Genomic DNA, 20,499 nt, shown 5'->3' with positions numbered 1-20,499 from the left:
ATTGGCGGGGAGGGAGGAATTTTTTTAGATTTAGTTAGTGGTGTCGGCGGTGAAGTTGTTGCGGTTGTCGGTGGTGAAGTTGTTGCGGTTGTCGGTGGTGAAGTTGTTGCGGTTGACGGTGGTAAAGTTGTTGTTTTGTTATCATCGGCAAAAACTTTGTTGATTGTTGTCGATGAGGACTGAAAATTCAATTGATTCAACATTCTTAGCAGTACTCTTTAAAATAAGTTTCACGATTGAAGATGAAATGTTTTCACACACACATTCCAACAAACATGGGATCGTATGTTGGGAATTTAAAAAAAAGAAAAAAAAGAAAAACTCCGTTAAAAATGTAAAACAAACATTCGTATTCAATTCAGATGTTGAGGAGGAAGAAGATGACTTCCTGTCTACGTCGTTCGATTCCAGATCCTGAAACAAATTTTCGCTGAATTTTATTATTAAAAATGTTTCAACTTCATCAACTTTAAAAAAAATGGAATAAGAATTATATTAGACAATCTAAACTAACTCATTTCAACAGCTACTGGTCGAGTTTAATGATAGTAATAAAACCTCAAACATACAAGGAAACAAACATACAAAGAAACAAAAGAAATATCTAACGAACAAAGATGCATATTTACACACTCACGCACGCACGCACGCACGCACACTCACGCGCGCACGCACACTCACGCACGCACACACACACACACGCACAAACATACGTCAAGACTCGTTTCATCTGGCTCTTCTCTAACTTCCTCCGTAACTTCTGCATTAATTTCCGCCAACAGCTGCCTCATTGGACTCCAGTCGTTCGTGGTCGAGATGAAAGGATGCTAAAAATACGCATGTAAAAAGTGGATTTAAGTATTCACTAAATAATAAAAAAACAAAGATGGATATCTGTCGGTGCACCTACACAATGATAATACGTATAAATTTTATTATTTCATATCCTAAATTGTGAATGAAAATTAAAGCATGGATATTGAATAAATGATTGTATGACTGTACGTAGATGACCATATATGGTCAGACATGATTGAAGATGACCATATATCATATTGAAATAATGATAGACAGACGTACTTGCACCAGTTGAAATGATGACGACCTGTAATCTGGATCCTTTACAAGACATTTGGCTAGAAAGTCATTGAATCTCTTTGTCCTTTTTAACAACAATTGTTAAATAATTATTCTCGAGCAGATAAAATTGAAGAGCCCAACGAAGATGTGGAATTCATTAACAACTGCATCTCAAAAGGTCTTACTCCTATATATATATATATATATATATTTATATATATATATATATATATATATATATAGAGAGAGAGAGAGAGAGAGATAATAGATACATAGACGTGATAGATGGCAATGACGATGCTATAATCACGATGGTGACAGACCATTCAGACGGTTTCTTAAGAGTCGGTGGGTCGGACTTGGCTATTTTGATGAGTACTCGCATCGGGTGCATATCGTGGTACGGTGGGTGCATTTCCGCGCATTCTATCAAAGTAATACCTGTTATGCGTGCGTGTGTGTGTGTGTGTGTGTGTGTTGTACGTGTGTGTGTGTACGTGTGTGTGCTTGTATGTGTACGTGTGTATGTATATATGTGTGTGTGTACGTGTGTAAGTACGTGTGTGTGTTTGTGCCTTGTAAGTCTTAAAATCTTGAACAAAAAGAGAAATATGATAGTGCTTTGGTGTTATTTTCGCTTATTCCTTCAGACGTATCGGGAAGAATAAAAATATACCCACAGCTTATGAAGACGCAAGCGAATGATATATTTGAAGTAATAAAATAATAAAAATATTATAATTTAATAAATAAATAATAATAAAAAAATACAAATAATAATATTAAAAATAATATTAATACTAATGTTAAAACCTACCTAATGACCAGACATCAGCTTTATAACCGTACGGCACATCTTTTAATGTCTCACATCTCATAACTTCTGGAGCCATCCTGTAGTTTAATTATTATTATTATATTATATTAATTATTAGTATTATTATATTTATATTTATTATTATTATATGAGGTGAAGATTGACAGCATCTTCCTCCTCAATCAGTTCTCATCAAATGACGTCACAGAGACCAAACCCTTAAATTTGGGTTAGATGACTATAAACATTTTGTATATTTATGATAATTGATTTTATATTTTGAGGTTTGATGATAATAAAAAGAGTTCCCATTATTGTTATTATAACTAGCCAATAAGGTGTTCCTATAAATGAGTCTCTCATTTTTTTGGCACTCTCATTCTTGGCTGACACACCAAAATCGGCTGCGTAGTAAATTTTTTAATGGATAAATGAATGAATGAATGAATGAATAAATGAATGAATGAATAAATGAATGAAGGAAAGAACGAACAAACGAACGAACGAACGAATGAATGAATAATAAAATATGAATGAGTGAATGGAGGAATTTATCGAATGTTTAAATGAATGAATAAACAAATAAAATAATTGTAATAGAAGCAGTGGAAGGAGAAATTAATTGTTCAAAAGCAGGAATAACCAAAAAAAAATAAAACCAAAAAATAATAATAAACCAGAAACTATGAATTATTATTATTTTTTATATTTCAATTTTACTTGAATAAAAATAACAATTTGGATTTTCTTAAGGAATTTTACTATTCAATAAGTGCCTTTTAGAACAATAAAGCAATTGAATAGCTAGCTATTTCAAACTCATTGTTATTGTAAGTATTATTATTATTATTTTGACAATTTTAACAATCATTTTCATCATTATTATTATTATTTTTATTCAAAAATTTACTCACGCCCGGAGCAGAAAGTGAAAAATGTATTTACGTTTTAAGCAACGTAGAGCTACATAGTTTTATTATTATTATTATGATTATTATTATTATTATAATTATCATTATCAATATCATTATCGTCTTCTTGTCCGTCAGAAATATAATTCTAAACTGAAGTACAGTTCTAACCAACTGTTTTAACAGAAAAATTTGTTTTAAATAATTAATTACATGTGGTCAGGGAAAATCTGTGGTTAGCAATTTTTTGCAATATAAACAATCGAATAAGAACGACAATAATAACAATTACGACAACCACAATAATAATTAATAATAATAGTTAATAATAATAATAATTGATGATAAAATCAAAAACCACGCTTCACCAATTTTAATTCTTCCATCGGCTGTCAGCAGAAGGTTGCTTGCCTTCAGATCTCTGTGAATGACGAAGTTATCATGTAAGCACTCCAAGCCTGAATGTGGTTGTAATCGAATTTGGAAAAAATGGCTGTAGTATTGATAAGAAATGAAACTGTCAAATAAAAACACAAAAAAAACAGTTCATAACTTATATTAATAACTCTCCATTCGTAGAGCCAGCAAAAATTTTACAATACCATTATCCATTAAATTTATTTTTTGAAAATTCTTTCAATATCAACAACAAACACACTCAAAATTCTCTCAGTATCAACAACAACAAACACACAGTTACACGTGTGTAATCAACGCCTCACACATACATTGCACGTGATTGGGGGATTTCATTGGATTCAAGTTCGGTCGCTGCGACAGTAGAACCAAGCATTCATTCATTCATTCATTCAATGATCCTCTGTAATCCCTTAAGGGACCGTTGAGGCCGATGGTATTCTTCTATCTCTCCAAAATCCTTTTCTTTCCCTCGCCATCTTCATTGAGCTCAATGTTCCAACCCCGTCCATTCCGTGATATCATCCATCCACTTTCTCACAGGTCTTCCAACTTTTTTCTTCCAGTCTCTTTCTCATCAGTACTTTTTTGATCAGTCTGTCATTCTGCAGATGTGCCCAAAGATACCCAGCTTTCTTTCCTTGACACTTTCATACACAGTTTTTTGTCTTCCAAGTTGTTTTTTGTCTTACTGCTGTTGATGTATAGTCCATGGTTTCTTCCACCATCTTACGTAAACTCGATCAGTTTCTGTAGACCCTCTGCACTAGATGCTAGCAGATCTATATCATCTGCAAACCTGAGGTCCCTTATCACTCTGCCTCCAATGTCGATTCCCTCAATATCTGCATTCTCCATTTTTTCCAAGGCTCTTTCCAAGAACCAAGCACCTTAACCATCTCTATAGAACCATCCAAATTATATTTATAAACATTGTAATACTACAAAACTATAATAAATGAATGAATAAATAAATAAATATATATATATATATATATATATATATATAGTAGCAAGCCGACACAGACCTTTGCATACATCAGCACATACACAGCTTATCTGTGGCTCTGTTAATGGTTTCTCCAAGTTCAACATTATGGCGTCCAGAGCACCAGCACTACAGTATTCTAGATACATCTGTGTGTGTGTGTGTGTGTGTGTGTGTGTGTGTGTGTGTGTGTGTATGTGTGTGTGAATGTGCATTTATTTTAACTATTTCAATCAATCACTCAATTAGTTTATAAAGCGCTATTTCCGCGATGTTCAACAGCGCTCCTCAATGAATTTTGCAAACAGATGGGTCTTGAGATCCGCTCTGAACTTCGTAAGTGATGGAGAAGTAGTCAGAGAAGGAGGTAGAGAGTTCCAGAGAAAAGGGTCAGAAAAAGCAAATGCAGATTTAGGAAGAATGTTTAACACGAGTTAAGAAGAAGTGAGAACAAGAAGACCGTCGTAAACCGGGGGCGTTTAGGTTCAACGCACGTTTTATCATTTGTAGCATCCCCACATCATGATACACCACACATACATACAACCAAACAAATACACGTACATACAAATACACACGCGCGCGCACATACATACAACGAAACAAATACACAATGTAGAACCAGGAAGACCATAGTAAAGGGAGTTACAATAATCAATCCTAGAAGTAGCAAGAAGGAGAAGAGTAGGATCGTCAAGAAAAGGCAAAAGTTTTTTTATTCTACGTAGATGAAAGTAAGAACTTCTAGCGACACTATTAATCTGAGAAGAATGAGACATGCTAGAATCAAAGATAAAGCCTAAACTATTAAACAACAAAACTTGTGAGAAACATCAAAAGTTTTAGAACCAGGTAAGATAATAGAAGGAATAGCAACAGAGTGTTTAAATTTATTAAAACAAATCATTTCAAATTTAGAAGGAATTAAATTTAAGACACAGAGTCAGACCAAGCAATAATTGAAGAAAGATATAGAGATAGATTTCGAAGAACACTGAGATTAGATGGAGTAAAAGAAGTATAAATATAAGAATCATCAGCATATAGTTAGTTGACCAGTGAAAGAAAAATTATTAATAATACGAGGTAGTTCAGAAGTTTAGAGTATAAATAGAAGAGGGCCAAGGATAGAACCATCAAATCATCAACCCTATCTTTATACAATTTGTTCACGTAAATGGTTATCGAAATAATGCAAATGACAATAATCAAGAATCTTGATGCTTCTCTGTTTGCATTTGCATAGCATTAAGAGACATTTCATTATTTCAACTAAACATACAACATTCATCATCACAGACCAGCAATGATTAGGCTATTGAAGTAAAAGTGTAACACATTAGTTTAATTTCAACTTTAAAGACTTGGAAAGTTTCAAAATTTTCAAAGCAAATAAACAAACAGACTTTTAGTCAGATTTTTTTTATTTTTAATATTTAAAATATTTTGAAACATCCACTGAAAGCTATTGAGAGTTCAAGTGCAATACATTTTTTCATTCACAACTAAACAAACAAACAATAAATAAACATACTTGTAAGATTTTTTAAAAATTTCATTAATTCTTTAGCAAAATTATGGTTTGAATATATAACTAACTATAATAAAAATATTATGGATATAATTTCACCATTATTCTCTCTCTCTCTCCTCTCTCTCTCTCTCTCTTTCTCATAGTTTAAATATATGCAAACAGGTGTGTGTGCGTATTAATTTGCAAATGCATGTTAATTATAGAATGAATAATAAATTATATTAAAGCTACGATCATTAAATGAGAAAAATGAGTTTAATAAAATAAAACCAATAACAGCCATGAGATCATAATAAAATAAATAAATGAAAATATCAGAACAGAAACATAACAGCCAATTAGGCTATTAGTATAGGCTATATTCAATAAATATATTAGAAGTTATCCTACAATAACTAATGTTTAAATTTGTTCAAGTACAAAATTTAAACTAAAAGATAGACACAGATGCTTTACCAAAATTAAAAAAAAAAAATAATTATTTATTAAAATTTAACAACATTTATATTTTATATTAATACCATTCATATTAACACTAACCCAGAGTTTATCATCAAAGAAATAAGTTTCTTTAAGATGAACAATGCTGGGGTGTTTTATCTCAGATAAAATATTTATTTCGACAGAATGATCATCAATCGAGTTGTCATCCATTATTGCCACTTGCTTCAGAGCTGACTCTTCTTGAGTTCTGACATTTTTTGTCTAATTTGATTGACAGAAAGTAATAGGAATTACTATAAGTATAATTAATGATAGATAACGGATGAAGACTATAAATGAGAATTGATTGATTTAAATGATCATGATTATTAATTTTTAATGTAAGTATAGTATAGACTATAGAGATAATGTATAATAGTCTATCTTTCTAGTAAGATATAATTAATTTTATTTAGTAAGCATTGTTGTGGACTCCCATGTCAAGCCATAAAAAATAAAAAAACATACAATCATACATGCATCACACATACCAGAAAAACTTTTCCAAAGGCCCCATCACCTATCTCTTTGACGATCTGCCAGCAGTCGTTCGGATTTCTGCTGTAGGTGACGTGTTTCAAAAATCTTGTTGTCTTGCGCCTATCATCGTATCCGAAAATCTTAAAATTTTTCAATTTATCGAGGAAAGCCATGTCAGTTAGTTTCAGGTTTATCGGTTAGATTCATTGTTTAAAATTAACTGCGGGGGATTTTTTTACACGCAAATTAGAAACGTTTGCGATCCAATTTGCAAACTTGTAGCTAAAAATCAAGGTGTTTCATTAAAAGTAAAACAAAAGGTAAATAAATTATGAGACGCTTACTTAAAAATAAACTCTCTATCATGAAATAAACTTATATAATACGTCAATGGCATTGTAACCATATAATTAGAATAACCATTGTAACCATGGGTATATATAAATATATAAATAAATAAATATATATATATATATATATATATATATCCATGATTGACAACCAAAATTATTAGGCGTTTGTTTGAATGAAAAATCGTCTTGACCTGAAAAACACCGACCAAGAATCATTGACCGGTTACTAAAGTTATCTCAATGAATATTTATCGGATAAAATGTGTTTACTTGAGCCTTTTATTTCATGTTGTAATGATTGTTATTTTCATGTAATTATTTTCCTGAAATTTTTTAAAACTGTTTGAACGGCTCGCATAAGTGTAGCTGAACATACAACAATAACAACACACGTTTAGACGACATTTTCCTCGAGATCGGGGGTTGTCGTTTGGCTACCTATGATGAAACCGAAATACCCCTCGACGCCATCCACATCTGTCACTGTAGTTGAAGTGTAGCTGAACATAAATATATAAATAAAATGCAGGCAAAAATATGACGTAGCATATCGTAACCAGAGTGCGTTTTTAATTTTCAACAGCAGGTGTTTTTATATTTTGCGAGTGTGTTTTAGTGTGTATCATTATTAATTTTATTAAATCATAAACTCAAATCAAATCATAAAGTAACAGACAATGAAATACTGTCATGGATATATTTATTCAAGAAAAAAAAATTTTGGAATTGGAAAAAATATTCATCCATCAACGAGTTAATAACGAAATGTTTACAAATGCAAAATAATTAATATTATAAACAGCAAAACACATATTTTTATATATATATATATATTATAATGTATATATATATATATATATATATTATAATGTATATATATATATAATCATAATCTAAATAGAACTAAAATTTACCCTTATAAAAATTTTGAATTCAGAACGATCGGTTTTACACAACGTCAGCATTGAATGTTTTAATTCGAAAATATAAATAATTCTTTAAATTTATAATGGATAAAATACAAGTTAATATACATTAGGTAGATATTTACAAGGGAATATCAATGAAGCTCCAGTCAGCCTGAAATCCGTTAGACTGCCTTTAAACATTCCAATTGTAAAACCTAATTCAACAATTACTTTGAATATCTTTTCAATGGATCACATTTTTCTTCAATCAGGCGTTTCACTTTCGTTTCTCTCATTTATTCATTCATTCACTCAACTTTGTCCTTTCTTTCTCTCCCTCTCTCTTTCTCTCTCTCTCTCTTTTTTCATCCTTCCATCATTTACGGAGAAGCACATGGAAGGGTGAACTTGTTATAAAAATTCTGCTGGGATGAAAAAAATTATCAATTTAATTTTTTTTTTAAACTTTATGATTGTTAAATTTAGTTCCTGGAAATATAGAGGAAAAATTATTAATTAAAAAACTCTGGTAATATAGTTAGTAAAATCGATAACTGATGAAGAACAAAGAGAATAGTAACTAAGCAAAGAGATACGCGTAACAAAAATTTGATGTTTGTAAGTATAACCAATAAAAATCTCAAACTCGAAATAGTAGCGGCGAGAAAAAAAAATTACCGTTAAAAGTGGTAATGTCTGTAACAGAAAAATTAATAAAGGCGGCGGGTAGAAAGTAATGGTGAAAATTTTCTTTAAAAAAATTATAGGTCAGTAAACGAGATGAGTGAGGAAGAATTTTCAAAAAAGTAACTCACTCCATTTATGGAAAAATTTGCATGGCAGTTTTGCTGCTGTAACGACAATGTTGACGACGACGATGACGATGACGATGGTGATGATGATGACGATGGTGATGATGAGGTCGATGATGACGTATACGGTGACGTAGATGAGGATTTCCTTTCAAGAACCGGGAGGTAATTCAATGGCGAAATGTACCCTCTAAGTTTTCTCGGTGAAAAATTTTCCTTTTCCTCATCATCATCGTCACTATTTTTATTATTATCATTATTATTATTATTGTTGTTGTTGTTTTTGTTGTTGTTGATGCTGCTGTTGTTGTTGTTGTTATCACCATCATCATCACCATTATCAACATCGTCGTCCGAATCGTAGACTATAGTCGAGTCATTATTGCTGCTCTTTTTACAGGAAGTAGATTCCTCCATGCTTGCAATGACGTCATCGTCGTCTCCCTCATCATCGTCATCTTTGTTATCATTTAACTTTGACATATTTTCCAATTGATGAGATTTTTGATGTTGTAGTTGTAGTTGTTGATGGGGAGTTGTTTCAGTTGCAGCGTCGAAATTGATGGACAGATTAATTGGAATGCATTCAATGGCAGGAGAATCGTAGATGTCGCTGCTGTGGTCGACGTTTCTGCCGATGGTGTCGTTACTGCCAGCTTGAAATAATCTTAACACTGGCAGATGTGGTGAATATGTTGAGATGGGAGTTCTCGAATGTAACTCGCTGTCGTTGTATTTGTTGTTGTTGCTTGTGTAATTGTTGCTTGTGTTATTGTTGTTTGTATAGACTGTTGGATTTTGTTTGCCGGGCGTGTTGGTTGGTTGTTGGTATTTGTTGAGTTGGTGAGGTAGGCAGTTGTATGGTCCATTTCTACGTTCACTCATAACCTTCTGAAGGGTAGATGAAATGAATTAGTTGAGGTTATTTTATCGGGTATATAATTCACTAAACATTTTCTGACTGCAATATTAATAATTGTCATTATTTTTTTATATTATTTGTATTCTACAAAGCAATGAACAAACAAACCAATAATGACACTCCAGATCTGCGGCTGTTGTGGCTGCCGTAAAAACTTCTAGAAGTAGGTGTCGCTATTGTCGTCAGTTGGTCGTTCTTATTTATCTATTTGGGTATTTTTTTCATTTTCAGATTTATTTATTTTTATTTTATTTAACCAAACTTCGTTATTAAACATTACATGCACTTAGACTAACAACAAAAATACGTTTGAAAAATTGATTTGTAAAATAAAACGTTCAAGTTTGATTAAAATCCTAATTACGAAAATACGAACGAACGAGCGAACGAACGAACGAATGAATGAACGAATGAACGAACGAACGAACGAACGAACGAACGAATGAATGAATGAAGTAAATCACAAACATTTTTTACATATCTTCTTTTCTTAGCTGACTCGGTCATCGTGTATATAGTACTGTATAAATCCTCTAAAGCCTTCTTAGTGCAATCATTTTGGGCGGCCAGTCTGGATGCTTCCCTATCGCTAAATGTGTAGATTGAATTGATGACGCCATCGTCGTCGTCGTCGTCATCATTCTGTTTGACATCTTTTTTCTTGCTTTTATTCTTTTTATTTGACGTTTTGGAAAATTTTTTGCCTTTCTGTTTTTTCAAGGATTGAAAAGATTTGCGTGTTTTGAGAAGAATCCATTTTGTTCGATTATTTTTCTTATTTTATTTGTGAAACTGCTATCATCATCATCATCTCACTACCATCATAATCATCATAATTATCATCATCATCATCATCACCACCAATATCATCACAATCACCTTCAATCCTGAACTTTCCACCTCGGCACTTTCGCTTTCAGTTTCCTTCCTCCGCCTACTGACGTCATTAGCACTCCTAATGACGTCATGAACGAGTTGTTCGGGGCAGTTGTTGTGGCTGGTGAGGCTGCGGTTGTTGCTGATCATGAGGACGACCAGTGGTTTCAGGGTGTCTGTAGCCTCTTTAAGCTGTGACACCGGGAGCTGTTTTTGAAAAATTTGGAAATTTGTCAGGAAATTTTGTTTAGAGTTTTCGATTTTGTTTGTTTGTGTGTGTGTGTGTGTGTGTATGTGCATGTATGTGTATATATGTGTGTGTGTATGTGTGTGTGCGTATGTGTGTGTGTGTGCGTTTATATATCATAATGTATATTGTTTGAAAGATATTCGCTGCGTAGTATCTTATGGAGTGATGCCAGAAGTGAGGATGACAGATTTGTGTACATTCAATAGTCTTGGAAAAACTCGAGTGGTAATGGTGCTGACTGATGTTGCGCTTCCGGTCGGATGATGATGACGACGACGATGACGATGATGATGACGACGACGATGATGATGGCGATGATGATTTGATGATGACGGCACGGATGATAACGACGGTGATTGCATAGTTATGAAGATAATGCTATTTATTTCTAACAAAAACTATGTACCCAAATGAAAACTTGGAAAGGAATATTTCTACCCTCTTCCATACTTAAACATTATGGAGAATTAAGTTATTTAACCAATTAAAACTTAATTACATAATTGATACACATTGGAAATATTTATGAAATAATTAAGTATAATTAAGTTTCACTATAATAAATGAAATATATCTAAAAAAATCTCTGACCTTTTTAGATATGAAAAGATGTTGGGTAAAGATGATAGCTAGATTATCGGCGGACATCTTATTCAGCTGCCAAAACGCTGCTACCTTATTCAACAAATCCAACAGCAGCCTTAACATTGTTGCGTTCTCGTTCGGCAACAAAAACCGCAACAATTGTAGACACTGTAGTTGTTTGACTGAATCTCTCATGGCAGCAATTTGAAGATAGGAATTGTAGTATCGGCTCGACATAAGTGGCTCCGGAAGCTCGCCTAGAAACGACTTAAAAGTAGTCGCGACGTCGTTTACTGTGAATCTTGTTGTGGAAATGTCTGTCAAAAAATCGTGTCTGGCGTCTGCTTCTCTTCCTTCTGTGGCTTCTTGTGGCGCGCTGTTTAGTAGCTCGCGCAGTTCTTTCTGGCGTTCCGAATTTCCGGAGATCCTGAATATTCCCTCACGCTGGCAGTCTGTGTGACATTCCGGAGATAATGGGATTTCGGGAGTTATTATTATTGTTGTTATATATTAATGTTTGTTGTTAATGTTACTATTATTATTATTTAATTAATTTAAAATAAAAAAACAAATCAACAAAATGACAATAAAGAGTGATTTGATGAAAGATGTGAGCGAATGAATGAACGGATGAATGAACGGATGAATGAATGAATGAATGAATGAATGAATGAATGAATGAATGAATGAATGAATGAATGAATGAATGAATGAATGAATGAATGAATGAATGAATGAATGAATGAATGAATGAAAGAAATAGTAGTATGAAATTTGACAGACATCTGATTTAAAACGTTTTGTATTGGAAGGAAGAGTTGTGTTCTAACAGGATGTAATAATGTCTGCCTCTTGTATGTATGTTTATTTGCGTGTGTGTGTGTGTTTATAAGCTTGTTGGTACGTTTGTATGTATGCCTGTTCATTTGTTTGTTCATTTGTTTGTGTTTGTTTGTTTGTATGTTAACGTATTAGCGTACATAAAAACAAGTTATATTATTTAAAACAATTTTCACCTATAAAAATCCCAAAAAACAAAATGACTTTAATAAAATACACACACACACACACACACACACACACACACACTACACACACACACACTACACACACACACACACACTTTTAATAACATCTCTACATAGTAACAACCAGCCAACAGACAACAACCATCCAACAGACATCACCAACAACGACATCCACATAAAAAACAACAATACAGGATCAAAGACGAAGGAACGTCGACAACAGTGCAAAACATTTCTGAAATTCCTTTGAAAGTCTCACACGAATGAGTTTAACGATAGCAGCCGTGACACGACCTCGACCTTATCAACTTCAATGGCGGCAAATTATTTCTACTTGAAAAAAAAACACTTACTTTAAAAAACTAAACTTTAAAAAACTTACTTCAACAACAGCCTATGCAGCGCAGCTAAAAGCGACAGCAACCAACAACACACCAACAACATTTCGCAACAACAGCAAGACCTATGTATAACAATGCAACTAAACCACAAAGCCAGCTGGTTTATGTAATTATCGAAAAACTTTTCCGTCTGAAACAATAAAAAAACTAAGTGTTCTCAAAAAAGGTGTTCTCTTACATGTAAACGTGTTCTCAAAACTATACGTGAAACCATTGCTACTACTACTAAAGCCATTTTTTTAACAATAGCACAGCACGCCAACAACAAACCAATAAACACACTACAGCAACCACACTACAGCAACCACACTACAACAAACCACACTACAACAAACTACACTACAGCAAACCACACTACAGCAAACTACACACCGTCCGGCGTGAAAATGTACTAGTGTGTGTCTGCGTCGAGTTGAGTATACATTAATTAAATTAAATTAAGTGTACATTATATAATATATATATATATATATATTATATTCATGAGTACTATGAAAAAAGACCAGTTTAATGGTTTTTCGTTGAAACAGATATTCGGTGTTATCTAAGTTATGTGAGCGTGTTTGTGTAGATTAGTGTGTTTTTTGATTATTCATTCATTTCTTCCTTTATTCACTCATTCATTCCTTCATTTATTCATTCGTTCGTTCATTCATACATACACACATAGACACAATACGTACAACATACAATGACAGGTCATGGCATGGTTTTGTATTCTATTCAATTGTCTGTCATGTGATGAGATTGATATTATGTTTGATTGTCATCACTGTTTGTGTGTATATGCTGGTATGTATGTATGTTTGTATGTTTTGTATGTATGTTTTGTATGTATGTTAACATGTATGTTTGCATGTTGGTCTGTATATGTTTGTTGGTTTGTGTATGTTTGCATTGGGTTATGAATATGTTGGTATGAATATGTTTTACTTCAATTTGTACGTATGTTTACATTTGTAAATCTGCATGATTCTGTTTGTTTGTATATCATTTGTATGTTTGTTTGTATATCATTTGTATGCTTGTTTGTATTTTGTATGTTTGTTTGTATTTTTGTATGTTAGTTTGTTTGTAAAATGTACTATATTTGTTTTAGTATACATAAAATATTATGTTGAACCTTTTAAACAATTTTAATAGAAAAAAATCAATAACAACAACAAAAATAACAACAATAACAACAATAGCAACAACAACAATAATAATAATAATAACAAAAATAATAAAATTATGATGATTATAATAAAATTATGATGAAAAATTATAAGAAGACAATTTCACAGACGTTCATCCTCCGATAGGTAGTTGATTAGTGGCAGAATTCTCCTAATTGCTTCTGTAGTTAGGTTTCCACCAAATAATTTCGACGGTTTGTCGTCTGTTTGGGCGTGTGATTATTAATTATATTATGATATAATTATTTTATAACAAATTATAATTATTATTGTTTGTGATGATAATATTATCATCATTTATTATCATCGTCATCATCATGATTCGCGTGAATTTTTTTCAGAGTAATTACAAACAACCAAAAAATTTCATGTACCGTCATCGTTATCATCACCACCATCATCATCATCTTCATCGTATCAAAATAGTATCTCACCATCATCACCACAATCATCACCATCATTATCGACTAAAACAACAATTATAATTATTATTATTTGTGATGTTATTATTATCATCAGTTGTCATCATCATCATTTTTTTTCGAGTTATTATAACCAAAAAATCTCCAGTACCATCATCGTTATCATCACCATCATCATCATCATCATCGTCATCGTATCAAAATAGTACCTTATCATCGTCGTCGTCGTCGTCATCATCTTTCCCATCATCATCACCAACAACATACAACAACATCATCATCACCTTCGCCGCAAAATCAAACCGGGGAATGGCTTGGAGCAATAATCGTTAAAAGACTATAAAGTTTATTTAGGGTGGATGTAATTGCGACGATAACATTGCTGATGATGATGTCGACAACTAGGACGATGATAATGATGATGATGACGATGATGATGATGATTGAATGATATGGTGATGGTGATAATGATGATGAAATGGTCACACACCATCTATTATAACCACCAGTTGTGTCATATCTTAAGGCTAGTCATCATCATCATTATTATTACTATTATTATTATTATTATTATTCATTAACTGATAAAATAATTGACTTAGTTATTAAATCAACGTATGTCATTTATTGCGAAAGGTATAACCATTCTTAAATAAACTACCTTGAGCACTTATCCTAGATAATGAGCATTTGTGGTTTTAATTATACTGTACAATAAAATTCTATTTTATTTTTTATTTCATTTCCCCTATTGATTTATTGATAATAAAAGAGTTCTAATTATTACTATTATCATGATTAATCATGAACCATGATTATCGTTAGCATCATGGCCAATCATCATTCAAATAAATCAGTAAAAATGTTAAAATGCTCCCAGCAATATAACGTGTCAATGTAGAATTAACATTGATTATATCGAAGATAATGATTATCATGGTTATGTGCACGTGTGATAATGATGATGACGACACACACACACACACACATACACAAACCCCCACAAACACACACATTTGATGCTATTTATACGCACATACAAACAAACAGACAGACAAACGAAACATCAATAATACAGACATTTAAAGGGATACAAATACCAAACTAGATATGCAAAAACCAAATCAGGAATACCAAAAAAAATATCCAAATAAATACAAAGAATACACCACAAAACACAAACATTACCACAAAAAGGTACACATACAAACTCGCAAGCGTATACACACGAAGGCATACAGTCAAAGACACGCACACGAACGCATGATGCATACAAACTTTCGCATATAAACAAACATACAAACCTACATACAAACAAAAGACATACAAGAAATGAAGAAACATACCTACATACATTCTGTTGATTTGATGTTTACACGGGCGTGGTTTTATTATAAGTTAATGATAAACACTGGAATGTCATAACAAGTTTATTGATCTCAAGAGAAATAAAACCTCTGCTAGGTCTTCCATATTTGCTCAACTCATCTCGGTACGTAATTAGTTTAAAATGCATGCGTACATACATACGTACATACATACATACGTACATACATACAACATACATACATACATATAAATACATACAGACAGACATACAAATATGTTTCACACATACAGATACAATCACAAACTTAAAATTCATTCAAAAAACTGTTGATAAAGGAACCGATATATAAAACAAATAAGCGATTGATTGAAAAAATATTTAAACAAATGAATGGATAAAAATCTAAATGAATGATTGAATGAAGAAATAAAGGAGGAATGAACATAACAAAGAGCGAACAGATGTTAAAGCAGCTTACATAAGAATTCCACATCGCTGACTCCATTTGCTTTTTTAATTGACTCTCATTTGTTCCGACATCTACACAATTACGACAACCATCACAGCCACCACTACTACTACAACAACTACCACCGCTGCTCCTACACACGCATCATACGCACGCACACACTCACACACATACACACACACACATGCACACAGAGAGAGTTTTACTATTGGTTTTGACATTATAAGTAAGTTTAATTATAATTGTTATAATATTGTTATATAAAATTTTATATTTTCATCAGAGTTACCATCAACAATTTTAAACAACCAATTTCAAACAACCCTAACCCTACGACAAATTTCATGTTTAATCTCCCCCCATTGTTAACCTAGCAGTATTCCTTGAATTGCTTAAAATACAACTTTAAGTTTGGGATGGAAAATTAACAACACCAGTCCTGATAAAATCAGTAGTGGTAAAGGTGGATTTTATCAGGTTGTGATTTTAATTTTAAACAATGGTACATACATTCATTTGTTTGTCTCTTCAGTCATTTATTCACTTATCAAGCAGTATTTGTTCATTCATTAATTATTTCATTAATTCATTCATACATTCATTCATTCATATATTTGTCTACCCATTCATGCATTCATTCGTTTGTCAATTTATTCATTTATTTATCCATTCATCCACCTGTCGTTCATTCATCCTTACATTCACCCATTCTTTCCATCATTTATTGACTTATTCATTCATTCATTCATTCATTCATTCATTCATTCATATCGACCTGACATCCAATTCCAATGGCTTTTTATGGCTTTATAGCCAGAGGTTGAAAGCATAAAACTCCTCCATTAAAAGATTAACAACCGAAATTATTTTAACTGGCGTCGCTCTTAATTTCCTAATTATATTAATAAATAAATATATAATAAAAATAATCTCAATTATAATAATTATTATATTTATAATTATATTATAGTATCAAATGGTCAGGTTGGTGTGTATGGTGTGATGGATTTTTTGCATGTCCTCATGTTTGACCTGACCCGTTCGCATGTTACTATGCAATAATTCACGTGGAAAGATCTCATTCATCCATCCGTCTATCCGTCCATTCATTCGTTTATTCATCCATTCGTTCATCCATCCACTTATTTTTTTCTGTCATTCTTCCATTATTTTTTTAATCGTTTGTTCATTCATTAATTCATTCGTTTATTAATTAATTCATTCGTTCACTTCCCATTTCTGATTAACAATATAAGATATATTTATCTATAAAATTAATAATAATAATAATATCATTACCACCATCCCAACCAATCATCATCATCATCATCGTATAGCCATCATTATAATGACCATAGTGACTGATTCTAATTATAAGGTTTGTCTGTTCTAAGGTCACACTCTGGCTGACAAGGTCATTACTACTACTACTACTACTACTACTACTGCTGCTACTATTACTACTACTACAGTATTAATACTACTACAGCCACTGATGCTACTGCTACTACTGCTACTACTACTATACTACTACTATTACTGCTACTACTGCTACTTCTACTACTACTGCTGCTACGACTACTACTACAGTATTAATACAACTACAGCCACTGATGCTACTGCTACTGCTACTACTACTACTACTACTAATAATACTATACTACTACTATTACTGCTACTAGTACCATTTACACTGCTGCAGCTTTTACTACTACTACCACTTTTACTACTACCACAACCAATAATAACAGTAATAATAAAAATAAGTTATAAGAATAATAACAATGTCGTTTGTACAGCTCTCTTCGCGGAGCATCAGAGGCGCCTACTACAGCTTCCACTACTGCTACTACCATTTACACTGCTGCAGCTTTTACTACTACTACCACTTTTACTACTACCACAACCAATAATAACAGTAATAATAAAAATAAGTTATAAGAATAATAACAATGTCGTTTGTACAGCTCTCTTCGCGGAGCATCAGAGGCGCCTACTACAGCTTCCACTACTGCTACTACTACTTTTATTACTTCACTAATACCACAATTACTACTCTTACTACTGCTGTTGCTACAAATGTTACTAACAATTTTGTTGGCCAATGTAAGGTGAGGTGTGCAATCTTGAGCAGGTTGAAAAAAATAGCAACCAAATAAATAATTCATACTCACGAAAACAACTAAGCATACTTAGACACACACACACAAAACAATTAAGCATACTTAGACACACACACACACACATACAAGCAAACAAACACATACACAATAGTAACAGAGCAATAAACCATGCCACGTTGTGCAAGCATAATAGAAACCTTAGGCACCTAAAATAACAAAGAGAACGGAATTGTTGTTGATGTTGTTGTTTTTATTATTATTGCCATTATTATTGTTGTTGTTATTGTTGTTGTTGCTGCTGACGTAGCTGTTGTTGTTTTCAATAAAAAATGCGTCGTATGAGAACCGCCCTAAACATACCACTCAACATTATCTTTGTTGTTTTTATAATTATTATTACTGTTATTGTTGTTGTTATTATTATTATTGGTATCAAAATTAAAGAAACTGTGATTGCAACTCAATTGCTTCATTCACTACCGTTTTGTTATGTATGGTGTTATAAAGATATTTATGAATAGGGGAAAATAGCTAAGGGTAAGAGTAAATGGAATATGGAAGAAAATGGTGAATGATGGTGTTGGAACGAGAGCATGAATATAAAATTTAATGTGCTATTGATGTGGTTCGGTACTTTCAAACGGGTATAAATTAATTATCTATTTGACGCATTTCAGCATTGTGTTTGTAATATCACATATTGATTATAGTATCATTATAATATTCTAAAATGAAAACAAAGTAGCAAAACGAAATGAAAAAATGGCCAAAATATAAAACCACATAGACATAAATAACAGCCTCCCTTACCTTTGGTAGTTTTTCTCTTTATGGTGAAGAATTTCACGAGTTTTTCTCCCCCATTTTGATTTTGCGCGGGAGTGTTCTTGCTACTTTCATTCTGGCCCTCGAGTAACTCCTCCAAGCCGTCATCTTGTAGGTTCATTAGGAAACTCAAATGCATGGTGACTAACTTTAGAAACCTTTCCGGGTAATTTTGGCGAAATTTCTCGACAATTTGGTCTCGTTTTTTAGCGTAAGATGACGTCGTTGTTGTGGCTTGCGATGCCGCTGAAGATGAGGATAAGTAGGACGATGAGTCTGACGGTTCAAGCGACGACGAGTTAACTGACGAGTAAGCCGACGCAGTTGATGACGTTGATTCTCTTTTGGTGGCTGCTGTGGTTACGTCATTGGCAGACGTTGATGATGGAGATGGAGGTGATTCTGATGACGAGCAGGCGACCAACGGTTCAATCAAGGAATCCATTGGAATGTTTCTGCAGTTTAAGGGCATTTACTTTTTTAATTAAAATTAAATTAATGTATTAAATTAAACCAAAATATACATTTAAATCCAATTAAATAGATAATTATTATTAACATCATTATCATCAGATCTGTCGTTTGCAATAAAATCAAACAATTAAAGAACTCACAATTAATTGTTTAACTTTCACCTAAACAGTCTAACAAATTATCAAAAAATATTTTTAAAATATAAAAATAATAATAAGATTACTAAAAAAAAACAAATTTTTCTTTCAACATTAGAAAAATCAACCAATACATACAATCTCTAGCTTATCAAACAATACACTCCGTATTGGCGTACTCCGGAATGGCTTTATATTTGGGAAAATAACGAGGTGCATATGAACACAACACAACACACATACACACACACACACATACACGTACGTACGTACATACATTAGCACATACATGCATACTTTAACAATATATACAGATATCTACAAGCATATATATGTGACATAACATTTCACATTTATAATAATAATTATACCCCTAATACAAACATACGCATAAACAAAATTTTTCAAAAATACACACACATACAATTATATGTATTTGCATCCTTTATATATATACAACATATACATTGTATATGCATGTATATTTGTATATGTACATACATACATACATACATACATACATACATTATACACGCAAGGGTTTATGTTTATTTGGGAATATATAACAAAGGCTTTTGTTATGGCTGCTTAAAATTAGTTTTGAGACGTTTCTTGTGTGTTTTTGTGGTTTACCTACATACACTGCACAGAATTTTGTTCTTTGATGTTATTATTATTATTATTATTATTACTACT

The 20,499-nt window shown here is 32.3% G+C and overlaps 2 protein-coding genes across 2 annotated transcripts; both read right to left on the bottom strand.

Annotated features, from left to right (window-relative positions):
- Nucleotides 1–677: 677 nt before the first annotated feature.
- Nucleotides 678–7,000, bottom strand: HELRODRAFT_110736 (hypothetical protein; the record flags this gene model as incomplete). The annotated part of the gene is made up of 10 exons (XM_009016358.1): nt 6,722–7,000; nt 6,288–6,452; nt 4,254–4,362; nt 3,177–3,266; nt 2,225–2,301; nt 2,063–2,067; nt 1,898–1,974; nt 1,400–1,521; nt 1,081–1,155; nt 678–827 (listed from the first exon to the last, which is right to left on the bottom strand). The coding sequence occupies exons 1-10, from the start codon at nt 6,881–6,883 to the stop codon at nt 678–680; spliced, it is 1,032 nt and encodes a 343-aa protein (XP_009014606.1). The 5' UTR covers nt 6,884–7,000.
- A 683-nt stretch (nt 7,001–7,683) lies between these two features.
- HELRODRAFT_191101 (hypothetical protein) lies at nt 7,684–19,867 on the bottom strand. The gene is made up of 9 exons (XM_009016357.1): nt 19,807–19,867; nt 19,178–19,647; nt 14,134–14,226; nt 11,423–11,868; nt 10,585–10,788; nt 10,174–10,413; nt 9,814–9,909; nt 8,943–9,674; nt 7,684–8,393 (listed from the first exon to the last, which is right to left on the bottom strand). The coding sequence occupies exons 2-9, from the start codon at nt 19,635–19,637 to the stop codon at nt 8,352–8,354; spliced, it is 2,313 nt and encodes a 770-aa protein (XP_009014605.1). The 5' UTR covers nt 19,638–19,647; nt 19,807–19,867; the 3' UTR covers nt 7,684–8,351.
- Nucleotides 19,868–20,499: the final 632 nt, after the last annotated feature.

The sequence above is a fragment of the Helobdella robusta genome (genome assembly GCF_000326865.2).
Source record: "Helobdella robusta unplaced genomic scaffold HELROscaffold_18, whole genome shotgun sequence".
Taxonomy (NCBI): domain Eukaryota; kingdom Metazoa; phylum Annelida; class Clitellata; order Rhynchobdellida; family Glossiphoniidae; genus Helobdella; species Helobdella robusta.
This window is presented reverse-complemented; position numbering and strand designations above follow the sequence as displayed.

Excerpts from the sequence above, each read along its gene's own strand:
- HELRODRAFT_191101 (XM_009016357.1), bottom strand. The coding sequence starts at position 19,637 with ATGGATTCCTTGATTGAACCGTTGGTCGCCTGCTCGTCATCAGAATCA. Across the intron at positions 10,789-11,422 it reads ATCTTTTCATATCTAAAAAG|CTCCCGGTGTCACAGCTTAA; the intron begins GTCAGAGATTTT and ends TTTCAAAAACAG. Across the intron at positions 9,675-9,813 it reads GATCTGGAGTGTCATTATTG|AAGGTTATGAGTGAACGTAG; the intron begins GTTTGTTTGTTC and ends TCTACCCTTCAG.